At 38.8% G+C, this 12,490-nt stretch overlaps 1 protein-coding gene and 1 long non-coding RNA gene across 3 annotated transcripts in view; one reads left to right on the top strand and one right to left on the bottom strand.

The window, feature by feature from the left end:
* The window catches only part of LOC309720516, a 40,403-nt gene extending 36,132 nt beyond the window's left edge, over positions 1-4,271 (bottom strand). The window contains exon 1 of the long non-coding RNA XR_014280503.1: positions 4,237-4,271. This is a non-coding gene — a long non-coding RNA (uncharacterized lncRNA). The remainder of the gene's footprint in view (positions 1-4,236) is intronic.
* The window catches only part of gfra1a (gdnf family receptor alpha 1a), a 109,534-nt gene that overhangs the window by 69,873 nt on the left and 27,171 nt on the right, over positions 1-12,490 (top strand). For both annotated transcript variants that reach the window (XM_082557508.1, XM_082557507.1), the window contains 2 exons: positions 10,791-10,969; positions 11,881-12,053. In XM_082557508.1, the coding sequence (XP_082413634.1) occupies positions 10,791-10,969; positions 11,881-12,053 (352 nt within the window). The remainder of the gene's footprint in view (positions 1-10,790; positions 10,970-11,880; positions 12,054-12,490) is intronic.

The following is a 12,490-nucleotide window of genomic DNA, read 5'->3' as shown; positions in this document are numbered from 1 at the left end:
GTACATAGTTTAGAAAGGAAAGAAAAATAGAAAGAGGCCAAGAAAGATGAGTAAACCTTAAGGCTCCTTCTTCACCACACCACACTCTCCATTTCTGCTTGTCTTGCACTTTCAAGCGTGGAGCCCATTAAAGCAGATGGCAGTGTAACTCACCACTGATAATCAACAGAGAGAGGGAGAGAGAGGATTCCCAGAGAAGAGACCTCAGGCCTCGTTTATTATGTTAGATTTTTCTATTGAATCTGACTGCGAGGTAATTTCTCAAAGTGGGAAGGAGGTGCAAGGAAAATAATTTAGACAATGAATAATCAAGACAAGAGCAGAGCAAATTAAGTTTACGGTTGGGAAAAATTCTAAGGGGAAATAAAAAGTGAACATCACATTTTAAAATCAAGGCCTATAATGTGTAACAGATTGAAATCACCCATATCTGCTTGTTAAGTGATGACGTACCGACCCTTTTTCAGATCCGAGCAGCTACTGTTTTTACTGAGGCTCATGTTGCTTCAATTTGTGTTAGTGCTTTGTTACCACTCTTGTTTTGTGTGACATTCTGATTTACTGCAGCTGCCTTCACATACTCTCTGCATTCCTTCTTTTTAAGAATGTACCAAAATGGTGAATTGGCTACTCTTTAAGATTTTGCTCTCTCTTCATTATTCATTAGTTGTTGTTGTTGTTTTGTTTTTTAGGTCTACTGATGGCCTAGCTCACTTGCACTTGCAACAATTCCTAAAGAGTTAATGCAAAATGTGTTTAAAAAAAACAAACAAAAAAACCCAACAACAACAGCTCTGAAAAGCCGAAAGTCCTCCACACAGTAATTAATAAAAACAATAATTGAGTTGGTGCAGTTTGAAAGCAGAGTCATGAAGCAAATATTTAAAATAGTAACAGAAATATATTTATTTTTAGACTTTAATATGTAGTGTTTTAAAGCTGTCACCTTTCACTGTCTATGAAGTCTGCTTGGCCCTGGGTGTCACGTTGTTTGTTCTTTAATCCCTTGCAGCCACACCACCAGGACAAATCCCTGCGCATTTATTGTACTTAGCAAACAAAGAGGCTGTGAATTATGAGCAATCACCCAGTGACACAGCATGGAACTACTGACTGTTTCCACTGCTGCAGAGCTATGAGTAGTGGAAACAAACACACCTGTCAAGTGCTCCCAGTTTCCCCTCGCTGACCCCCAAATGACTGGATAAAGTGCGGTAATATGTTCTGTCAGACTGGAGTAAAACCGCTAGTGACAAACACTGCTGGGAAAACAGAATGTCATTATATTTAAAACAGCTATAACAAGGACAGTTACATACTGCAACAATAGCAAGGCTCAAGGCAAGGACAATGGTATGCTCATATCAATGACATGGAGAGTGAAAAACATGCCTTCCACCAGTGGAGGTTGAAGTCAAGTTGGATTTCAGGGTTGACTCATACATTTTTACACAGTTTTCCTTAGCAATCGATATCAATCATAAAACAAAAGTCAATATTCGCCTGGAAAAGTACAACCTTGACAGAGAAAAACGGAAAAAAGGAAGGGTAGTTTTAAATTCACACTACGTGCAGTACAAAAACCCAATATCACAACTAGCCTTCCTATAAGGTAAATAATGAAAATTTGAAAGTCATACAAAGGCCACCGAAGGCCATTAAATGGCTACACTTCACTCCAAAGACAAAATAAAGGACAGATGGCAGAGGGGAGAGGAGATACCGGAAAACAAGAGCGATGGAAGCCACAAGAGAGAAGTCTAGAGATGGATGATTATGATGGAGAAAGAGGAAGGGAGGTAATGATTGGAATACATCCAGAGCTGCATGGATAAAGACATGAAAGAGGAGCACAAAGAGTGAAGCAGAAAAGAGAAACAGGGAAGGAGATTCAGGGGAGTTACAGAAAAAGAGAGAAGGAGAAGAAAGAAAAAGATGAGAAGAGGGGCTGAACAAGTGGTGCATGGGGGAGCACAGAGGTGGATGAGGTCAGGATTCGACCCTGTGGTGTCCCGTGGTAATTGAAATTAGACAGTGGGGGTGGTGGGTAGGGTGGCAGCGGGACTGGAGGAAACAGGCGACATGATAATCAATTTGAGGCTGAATCGGAAACATGAGCCACTGGGGGGGCCTCGTTCCCCCTACCAGGCCTCCAGATGGCCCCGGCCCCAACCCTGTATGGGCCCTGTCATAGCACGCAGTGTGTTTGTGTGTGTGCCTGTGTTTTGGAGAGACAATGCCATCTGCCAGGAGTGCAAAGGGAGTTCATTAAATGTATTTGCTGACACTAGGGGCGCAGGCTGGTATAAGCAAAATACTACAAACATGTTTTTGTGCATGTTTGCGTGAGGAAAACAAACATATTCAGACTCAAGGATGTGGGCAGATTGATGCAGGAAGGGCATGTATCCACAAAAACTTGATTCACACATTCACACTGCATGCAGTCCAACTTTGTATTTGTCCTAATGGGCCCTTGGGGTAAAGCCATGATACTGCGGCTATTTGTCAAAGCACCACTGGTCACTGAGGAGCAACCGAGTGAGTCTGTTTGGATGAAACCTTTTCCCAGTGTTACCATTTAGGTCATGTTACATTGTCTTCTATCTCTCTGTGCAATGATGGACAGATTCCAGGATGTTTCGGATCAAGTCTCTGTAGGGGGAATGCTGCTTGTTGCTCTGGTTGTATGCAGATTTTTTACAGCCAGAACTGTAAGTGAAGGTAAATTTGACTAACTGAACAGCCCCACTATACATACAACTGGCAATTCTCATACAGGACATGGTATTTATGCTACTCCATAGTTACAAGCCATCTGCAGGCCACTTTGCAACCCACCTTCTGTATTTAATAATTTAATCAGCGTTAAACATGATATTATTGATGCTAGTTCTGTTCTGTGTGGGCATCTTGCTGTTGCCTCTAGTTTTCCATGTGCACAAGAAAGCGTGGAAAAAACCCAGAACAGAACCATGACAATACATCTAAATTATTGCACATGAATAAAGCTGTTCTCTTTTGAATATATTAGTGTTGCCTGGATTAACTAAATTGTTTTAGTTTACACAGATTTCAGTTAAGTAAGCTAACACAGATACTTTGCCTTTACTACATGCAGACTGCCTTATTTGCTCATTCACCCCTCAAAGACCCACTTTGAGCCAGGAAAATCTTGTGTACGTTAGGTTGTCATGTTTCAAAATGCATTTGAAACCAGTCAAACACTGACTAATTGTTGAAAGTCCAAACATCTAGAGTACCGTAGAACTAGTCAGAATTGTCACTTTCCTTATGGAGCAGATACATTTAAGTCTCATAATTCCAGAGCACATCAGGTGTGTTCGGATTTCACTAAGAAGTGTTTAGATGATGACATACTGTGCTGCAACTTGAAAGTGCCTGTCAACAAACAATTAAACACGGTTTAACAGATGTAAAACAAAGCCCAATTTTCCAAGTGCATGACCTATTTCTTGGCTCAGATGTATTCACAAACTCATCTGAGGGAATAGTTTGGCAGAAATTTGATGCTGTCTGAACAGGTGCCATATTTTTACGGTCCGAAAATCAGACAACTGATGGCAGAGGAATAAGTAGCGTGTTCATCTAGTCAGGGAGAAGAGTCCATGGGACTGTCAATCATGTGCTGTTATGGCGGATGCAGGCTCAGATGAGAGATATCAAAGCAAAAGTAATATATCTGATGAAAAGAAAAAGGAATTCAGAGGGAAAGGGTTCAGTCAGCTGTACCTCTATACATGTATATATATCGTCCATGAATATTAGTCCATGAATAATTCTAGTACTTTTGAAGCTAAATGCTAGGAAAAATTAAAAAACGATTCAGGCTCTGAGCCAGAGTAAGGATCCAAAGTACATTAAAAGCCTTTATTAAGGCAGGCATAATAGTTGAAAATACTAGCTGGCTTCAACCTCAAAGGGTCTTGAAAAGTCTTGATTTGTACTAATCCTACAACACAAGCTTTTTTTTTTTCTCCTTCAGGAAATATTGCGTCCCTAACATTAAAAACTCTATTTTGATGAGAACACTTTAAAAAAAATAACTTGTGAATCTAATTAGAGAACAAGAGGCTCTTTTTATACTTAATTCTAGTTTAGATCAAGCCTCCCAAACTGCAAAAGTCTTGGACTTTCTAAAATGAAGCTTTTTTTTTTTTTAGTTACATCAGTTTGTACTAATAGAGTTGAACATAAACAAGGGAAAAAACAAACCTCTTAAAGCAGTGCATGGGGCAACTACAGATTGGACACTTTGGAGTCAGGCAGTTGATCTGAGCAAGTGAAAGGAAAAAAAAAGTTCACATGTTTGATTGTGTAGACGTGGGGGTGATACGGGGGAGTTAAAAGCACAAACAATCATGTAAAATAAACATGTGACATAAAAATGCCATTTAAATGTTAGAAAAGCAAATTTTACAGTACTGGAAGTGATTCATTTTTCAGGTCTTTGTTCTCATGCTATATTTAAAATAACTATAAATGAAATGGGGTACAGTTCATTCATTTATTTATTCATTTTCAGGCACAACAAATACCTATATTGAACATAAAATACACAAAACAAAAAACAAAACTTGCCTGAAAAAGGAGTGGGACGAAGAAAACTTATTAAATCCCACCCCTATACTCACTCATCAACAAAAAAAAAACAATAAACTTCCCGCAGCTACGCCCATCATTGCATACAGACCCATCAACAGCCCCGGGCAGATACAAGCATCTAAGCGGCAGCTCGCAACCAACAATTAGAGCCTTCATAACTGAATACAGAATATATAAATTATAAATTGCATTACCACAGGTAACAGGCAGTAATAACTACAAGTAACAGACACACATACATATACATACATATATATCTACACACACAAGTACATATATGTACATACATACGCACACTTTATTTATTTATTTCTTTTTTGGAATCCATACCAGCAATGGTAAGAGGACAGACATTACAGAGCACACTAAAACCCATCATTGAGTATACTGTGACCAGACCAACTGTTTGTAGAGAAATTTAAATCTATGAATATTTTTGCATTGTTTCAATTGTAAACTCAGACTGTTCCAGATTTTCACACCACATACAGACACACAAAAGCCTTTACGGGTTGTTCGAGTTCTGGGTAATTTGAATTCTCCAAAGCCTCTCACATTATAAACCTTTTCTCGAATTTCAAATCTAGTTTGTAAATTTGCCGGTAAAAGTTTAGTAAAAGCTTTATACAAAATTATGGATGTATTGTAATTAACCAGATCCTGGAATTTAAGTAACTTTGCCTGAAGAAAGAATTTGTGAGTATGATCTAGATAACCAGCCTTGTGAATAATACGCAGTGCTCGTTTCTGTACTGTGACTAATGGATTAGTTGTATTTTTATATGTATTTCCCCACACTTCCACACAATATGTAAGATATGGAAGAACCAGGGTACAGTACAGAGTACGAAGTGCATCTTTATCAAGGAATTGTTTCACTTTGTTCAAAACTGCGAGGCTTCTAGAAATTTTGGTTTATGTGTCTGACGTGGGGTTTCCATGAAATTTTGTTATCAATTATAACTCCCAAAAATTTGTTTTCACTCACATTATCAATTGGTACACCTTCAATGATAATTGGTAATTCTATATTATATTTTAAATTACCAAAAAACATTGCTTTAGTTTTATTTATATTTAATGATAATTTATTTATATCCATCCATTTTTTTATTAATTTTAGCTCCCTGTTTACAGTCATTACAAGATCAGTATAATCATCGCTACTGAAAAATATGTTGGTGTCATCTGCGAACAGTATGAGTTTAACCCTTTAGAGCCGATCGGAGCGGGAACGCTCTGTTATGCATAACTATTTTTAAATCCCAGTAGCACTGCAACCACGTAAGCTAGCGCAAAAATTTTTTTTGCATATGAAACCGGAGGAGTTGTACTTACATCTGATGCCATCAGCTTGTCCTAGGTCACGGTTTCCTTCCACATAAAGCTTTGCAAAAACTGCATAAAAAGCGCTTGCAGGAACAAAAACATAATATTCCAGAAACACGCTTTACCGATCTGATCAGCTGTTCAAAACACTTCCTACGTTGGAATAGACGTCAGCGCAAACTTTTGCATTTCCGCCATTACCTGCCCGAAACCGGAAGTGACGTCATTTTCGCGGAAATGTAGTCTTTTTTGCGATCAGGGCCTCAGGGCCTATACTGCTCTTTTTAAAAGTTATCTTTGACTTTATGACTTTCTGTGTCGTTTCTGGGATTCTTAGGACTCATATTGCACTGCTGGAAATAGTTTATTTTGATGCATATGCTGCTTTTTTGCAAATTTGCAGTATAATATTTATTTTCATTTTTCCTGCAGTATATAAAAATTGGTGTATTTCAAAAATAAAACTATGAAGACACTCAAAATAAATTTCATGTGGTGGGAAACTATTTTGTGCAACTTTTTTGTATTTACAGTTTTGAGGGATAAGACTCTTAAATTTCTCTAACTACAAATATATGTTAAAAAATCAAAAACGATTTTCAATTTTTTTGTAGTTTATTGCACTTTTTTGCAATTTATGTAATTACTATGCACTTAATGAATACATATTATTAAAATCTGGGCTATAATGGTTGTATTGATGTATAGCAACTTGAAATGCTCCCAAAAATGGCTCCACAGCATGTAAAAATATAATATAAGCTCTGGCGGACTTGGTTCTATGGTAGGTCTTAAAGGGTTAAGTACTTGAGAAACATCAAAAATATCATTTATGTATACATTGAAAAGTTTTGGTCCCAACACTGACCCTTGGGGAACACCACATGTAATACCAAGTTTCTCTGAATGGTAATGCCCTATGCTAACATATTGTTCCCGACCTGTTAGGTAACTTTTTAACCAGTTACCAGCTTTCCCTCGAATACCATATCTTTCCAATTTATCCAGTAAAATTGAGTGATTGATTGTGTCGAAGGCCTTTTTGAGGTCAACAAAAATACCAACTACATATTTATTTTTATCCAGTGTATCAGTAATTTCTTCTACTGCCTCAATTATCGCCATTGAAGTGGTTCTTTGCGTTCTGAAACCATACTGACCAACATTTATTATTTGATGTTTTTCAAGGAATTTTTCTAATCTTGAATTAAAAAGTTTTTCTAGAATTTTTGAGAATTGAGGCAGTAGAGAAATAGGCCTATAATTGGTAAAACTGTGTTTGTCATTACTTTTATATAGTGGTATTACTTTCGCAATTTTCATTTTTTTTTGGAAAACAACCGGACTGAATGAATATCCACCCTCAACTAGACATGCTGTCTCTAATCTTCCCTATAGATGTCACAGAACCATTCAGAGTGTAAAAGAAATACCTGAAAGTGACTGTGTCTTGTCCCCTGTTCCTGCGGTTAAGTCCTAATATCTTTAGGGGCTTAGGTCAGACTTATCATTATAACAGAAGTCATCTTTGAGACAGGGTTAAAACAGTAGCCAGTAACTGAATAGAAATTTGTCTTAAACATGGCTCTTTGTTTATGCAAATAAAACAGAAAGAATAAGATCATAAAACACTCTGTAATAAAAGCAAGATAAAAAAAATAAATAAATTCCTGGGCCTTTCTGTTTAGAGTTTGCATGTTCTCCCAGTGTCCTTGTGGGTTCTCTCTGGGTACTCCAGCTTCCTTCATGCAGTTAGGTTAACTGGTGATTCTAAATTACCCATAGGTGCGAATGTGAGTGTGAAAGGTTGTCTGTCTCTTTGTGTTAGCCCTGTGACAGACTGGCAACCTGTCCAGGGTGTACCCCACCTCTTGCCTTATGTTAGCTGGGATAGACTCCAGCACCCCTGGGACCCTGGTTTGGATAAGCAGATAAGAATGGATGGATGGATAGAATTTTATTATGAGTTGTTACAGTATCATGTTAATAGCAGACAAAGAAGAGAATGCGCCTGTTTAGGATGATGTACAATAACACTATTCATAGTTTAGACATTTATACACACAGCATTAAAACTAAATTAATAATCAATGAAGCAATTTAAACTTGATTCCAATATAAAATTGTCAAAAACATTCAAACCAAAACAAATTGCATACATTGTAATTAATACCACCAAATGAGCCTGAAAACTAACAGAGGGAGGTGTGGACCAAATGAGGCAGGTCAAACAGAGAGGGGGGAAAGTCTTGTAAATGGAAAAGCTTGTTGTTTTTCCATGTTGGAAGAAAAAGGTGAAAGGTAAGGTGAAGGCATGAAAGCAAAGAAATAGTAAAAACTGGCAATGAGTGAGTCAGCACTGGTTTTCCTCTGAGTCGGCTGGAGGTTTTGGGAAGCATTCACCTCAAGGATCTCCTCCTCTGTAGTAAAGCAAACAGCACCATGTCGCCAATTAATACCTCGCTGGACTATCAGCTCATATCCCCACATGTCTCTGGGTCCCTTTTATCTTCTTCCCTCTTTTTTCCTCCACCCTCGCCTTGATGTGTTGAATCTCATTAACACAGTTTGCTCAGGACAACACGGCACTCATCAGCCGATGGGTTTGTCGACTTGATAACGGATCTTACCATACTCCCCCCCCCACTGCAGCATCGGTATGTTTATCACACTGGGCTGCACCCATTTTAATTGACGCTGTCATAAAGGAAAAAAAAATGCTGTTTTTGTTCCTTTTTTTTAACCTAAGAAAATATTTTAAGGGGGTGTATAAAAATGTTAATTAATGGTGGATGGAGGACAACCCTGGCAATTAGTGCAGGCTGACAGGCAGGCGATGCACTGCACTGGAGACTGTGACAAGTACTGAACCTCGACTGTATGCATACACAAAAGCATGCCTGTTAGCCTGCAGGGCCACGGAGATGAAGGCAACTGTTTGTTACAGGCTAAACAGAAAGTGAGACTCCAAATGGGGTCTTCTGTACAATTAGCATAAGCATATGCACACATACACTTCCAAAGACAGAAATGCAAACACTAAGGCACACAAACACCGATGTAGGTTGAAAATGTGTTGCTGAGGTTATCTGCTTCGTTTGAGAAAACATTATTAGACTGCCGGCCCTCTGCTTCTTACATTGTCTCTGAGTCTTTTGTTACTTCTCTTGTTGAGAGACCTTTGCAGCTGATATGCTTCGGTTTTGTAATGATCTGTAGGTGTAATCTGTGTGCTCCATAGAGCTTATTAGATGCTGCATTTCTAGTGTAATACACGTATTGATTGTTAATAGTTAAATAAGATATGATGTCCTAATGCTGTTTTTCCACAAACAAATTGAACTTTATTAGTTCAACAGCCCAGAGAGGGAAGCTATGCAACACTCCAGCTGATCTCCGTGCTGTTGGCTCAGCTGATGCCCTTTTATGCACCGAGCTTTGTTTAAGCTCCTTTAGCCTGCCTGTGGTCGCTGTTAATTTGTCCACACATAGATACACATAGCATAGATTTGGCACCTAGGCTAGATCACCAATTGCCCAAAGGAAGAAATTCTCACTCATTAATATACTTTGAATGGCATAAAATGTTGTTGGAGCAAATTAAAAAGGCCAGGCTTGTGTATGTGTGTTTGCCTGAGTAAGCTCTTACACCAGATGAAAATGCAGTTATTTTGGAACAGTTGGCTAATTGTCTTGGTCCACAATTAAAGTGTTTTTATGTGGAGCTGAGATAGGATACAACCTCGTTGACCGAAAACAAGCCACCTCACATGGCCTTAAAGAAAACCAGTTGTGTTACATAAGCTAATACATTTCACTTTTAATTTGACGATGTATTGCATTGTTGTGATTGTTTTTGATGCAGAGGATTCGTATGCTTTGTTCATTATACAATAAGTGTCAGGGGCTGGGTCTGTGACACAGCATATTGAGTTTATTTTTGTATTTGTGATTTCTTATGTTCAGTTGAAAGGATGTTAAGTTCTTGAGTTTTAAGTCTAGTTTAGGTTCTTCTGTGTCTCCTTAGTTATGAGTCTTTCCTGTCTCTATGTGGTCTGTCTTGTCCTCAGTGTTGTACTTTCACTTATCCCTGTGCGTTTGTCTCGCCACGTGTTTTACGTCTCAAGTGTCTAGCTGGTGTTGTCATGTCTACGTTTCTCATTGTTTCCTGTTTTAGTTTTGAAAAGTCTGGTGTTTCCATGTTTCATGTGTTTAGTTTTACTTCCCCCACAGTGTCATTATGTTTATTCCAGTCAGCTGTTTCCCCATGTGTTTCCACTTCCCCTGATCACCTCCTGTGTGTATTTAGTCTGTGTTTTCATTCGGTCTTCGTCAGGTCGTCCGTGTTTCCTCCCACCACGCCGTGTCAGTGCCTGTGTTTCATGATTCTGCTCAGGTCATGTTTATGTTTCATGTTCTTGTTTCTTCCTCATTATAGTTTCTCAGGTCAGAATCTTGTTCATGTCTAATGTCATAGTTATCTCAGTTTAGTTCTCCTAGTTTAGGTTTTAGTTTTAGTTCTCGCCGCTTGTTCGCCTTGCTTTGCTTTCGTATTCATGTTTTTTCAGCCTAACAAACGTTTCGCCTTTTGTTTACACTCAGTTCCGTCTCCTTCCGTGTCTGCACCTGGGTCCTCCTTCTCACTCCCACACAGTCACTTTTATGAAGAATGTGACAATAAGTTATGCAGTGATAGCGCTTTCTGCTTTTTCTAGTGATCTCTGGGTTGCTTTGCATTAGCATCACATGCTTGATGACCTCTGTGATTATAACCCTTCTTTCTTGTTTTCATCCTCTCCTCTCCCCAATGTCTCCTCTCCCCTTTATGTCACTAGGTGAACCTGCAGTGGCCAGAGAGAACAACTGTCTCAATGCTGCTAAGGCCTGCAACCTGAACGACACGTGTAAGAAGTACCGCTCGGCCTACATCAGCCCCTGTACCAGCCGCGTCTCCACAGCTGAAGTCTGCAACAAGAGGAAGTGCCACAAGGCCCTGCGGCAGTTCTTTGACAAGGCAAGGCACTTCTGATACGAGCTTATCAAAAAACAAACAGAAAGAAAAAGAACACACACACTGGAGGTTTTCCAAATGACTGATATCTGATAAAAGCTGAATGTCCAGCACAAAGGACCTGCTTCAAAAGAAAGAACGATTTTGAAGTGCATAAGTTTGAGGGGTTGTCAAACTCACAATAAATAATCATGTGGGTCTTTTTGTTCAGGGTATGCTATTCCAGCGCCAAGCTTTGACATTGATTCAGTCATAAAACACAAAAGATGTTTTTGCTGTCTGTTCCATATTGTGAAAAATGATGTGAAGCATTGTAATTACAACCCAGCTTCTGTGATGCCCCTTTTTGAATAACTTTACTTGGCACTGCTTCTGCAAAGCAACAAGATGAATAAATAGAAATGTTACAGAGAAAGTGTGACATTGTTAATCTTTGTGTGATGTATAATTTTTCTTTATTTTATCATAATAGAGATGTCTTTGCGTAAAGAGCCTTGAGCGTTAGGCTTTTCTTTGTGTTGGAGATTAAAGTATCATTACATTCTCCTATTGTGGTCCGATTGTCATTTGTTACATCTACATTTTCTTTCAACTTGAACGTCAGATTTGATTGATGCTTTATTGAAGCAATGTTAAACCATCTTGCTGCAAATGAGCTGCAGCAAGGTGAGTTTGTACCAATAAATACTGAATAAAGTTAGGAGCAGTTAAAAAAAACAACAACAACAATCCATCAAAACGAATAGAAAACAGCTACTTCAGACCACATCAAGAAAGAAATCCAGAAAATGTGTCTAAAGGCACAGACGGTACAACATGTAGCCCAGAATAATGCTAAAATATGAGTAATAATGCGGGTCTTAATAAAGGAATTAATTTCTATCCTTAATGTCGTGGTTTCTTTTGCCACACAGGTTCCTCCCAAGCACAGTTACGGCATGCTATTCTGCTCATGCCCGCTCAGCGACCAAACCGCATGCTCTGAAAGGAGACGTCAAACCATCGTTCCTGTCTGCTCGTACGAAGAGAAACAGAAACCCAACTGTCTGGAGCTGCAGGCATCCTGCAAGACCAACTACATCTGCAAGTGAGGAACCCCTTTTTATGTCAATATGGTCAATAAGTACCAGATATACTGTAACTTGGATGCCATGTGATGCCATGGTTTATTTCTGAGATAAATGCTGTGTGCTCTGGATATTAACTGTGTTTTTTAAGCTGGCATTAGATGCAAATCGACGATGTAGGATATGCAGGAAAAGCGATTTGTGATCAACTGTGTAACTAGTTTTCATCATGTGGTAGCATCCTGTGCCTATCAGTCAAAACCATAGGCTAACCATGGCTCTTTTAAGGGTTACCCTTCTGTTTGGTGAGGACGCACTATATATGTGCAAGCTTGGAAAAAAGATCAGTATCATTTTGTGTTTTGGCTCTTTGATGAACAAGGCAGCTGCCTGTACACAGTGCACTGACATACTGTCGTTCCTTATATAGAGAAATGGAACAAAACCTCCAACAGTA

Source organism: Aulonocara stuartgranti (assembly GCF_965226115.1).
Source record: "Aulonocara stuartgranti genome assembly, chromosome: 13".
In the NCBI taxonomy this organism is placed as follows: domain Eukaryota; kingdom Metazoa; phylum Chordata; class Actinopteri; order Cichliformes; family Cichlidae; genus Aulonocara; species Aulonocara stuartgranti.
The sequence above is the reverse complement of the archived record's forward strand: the minus strand, read 5'-3'. Positions and strand labels throughout refer to the sequence as shown.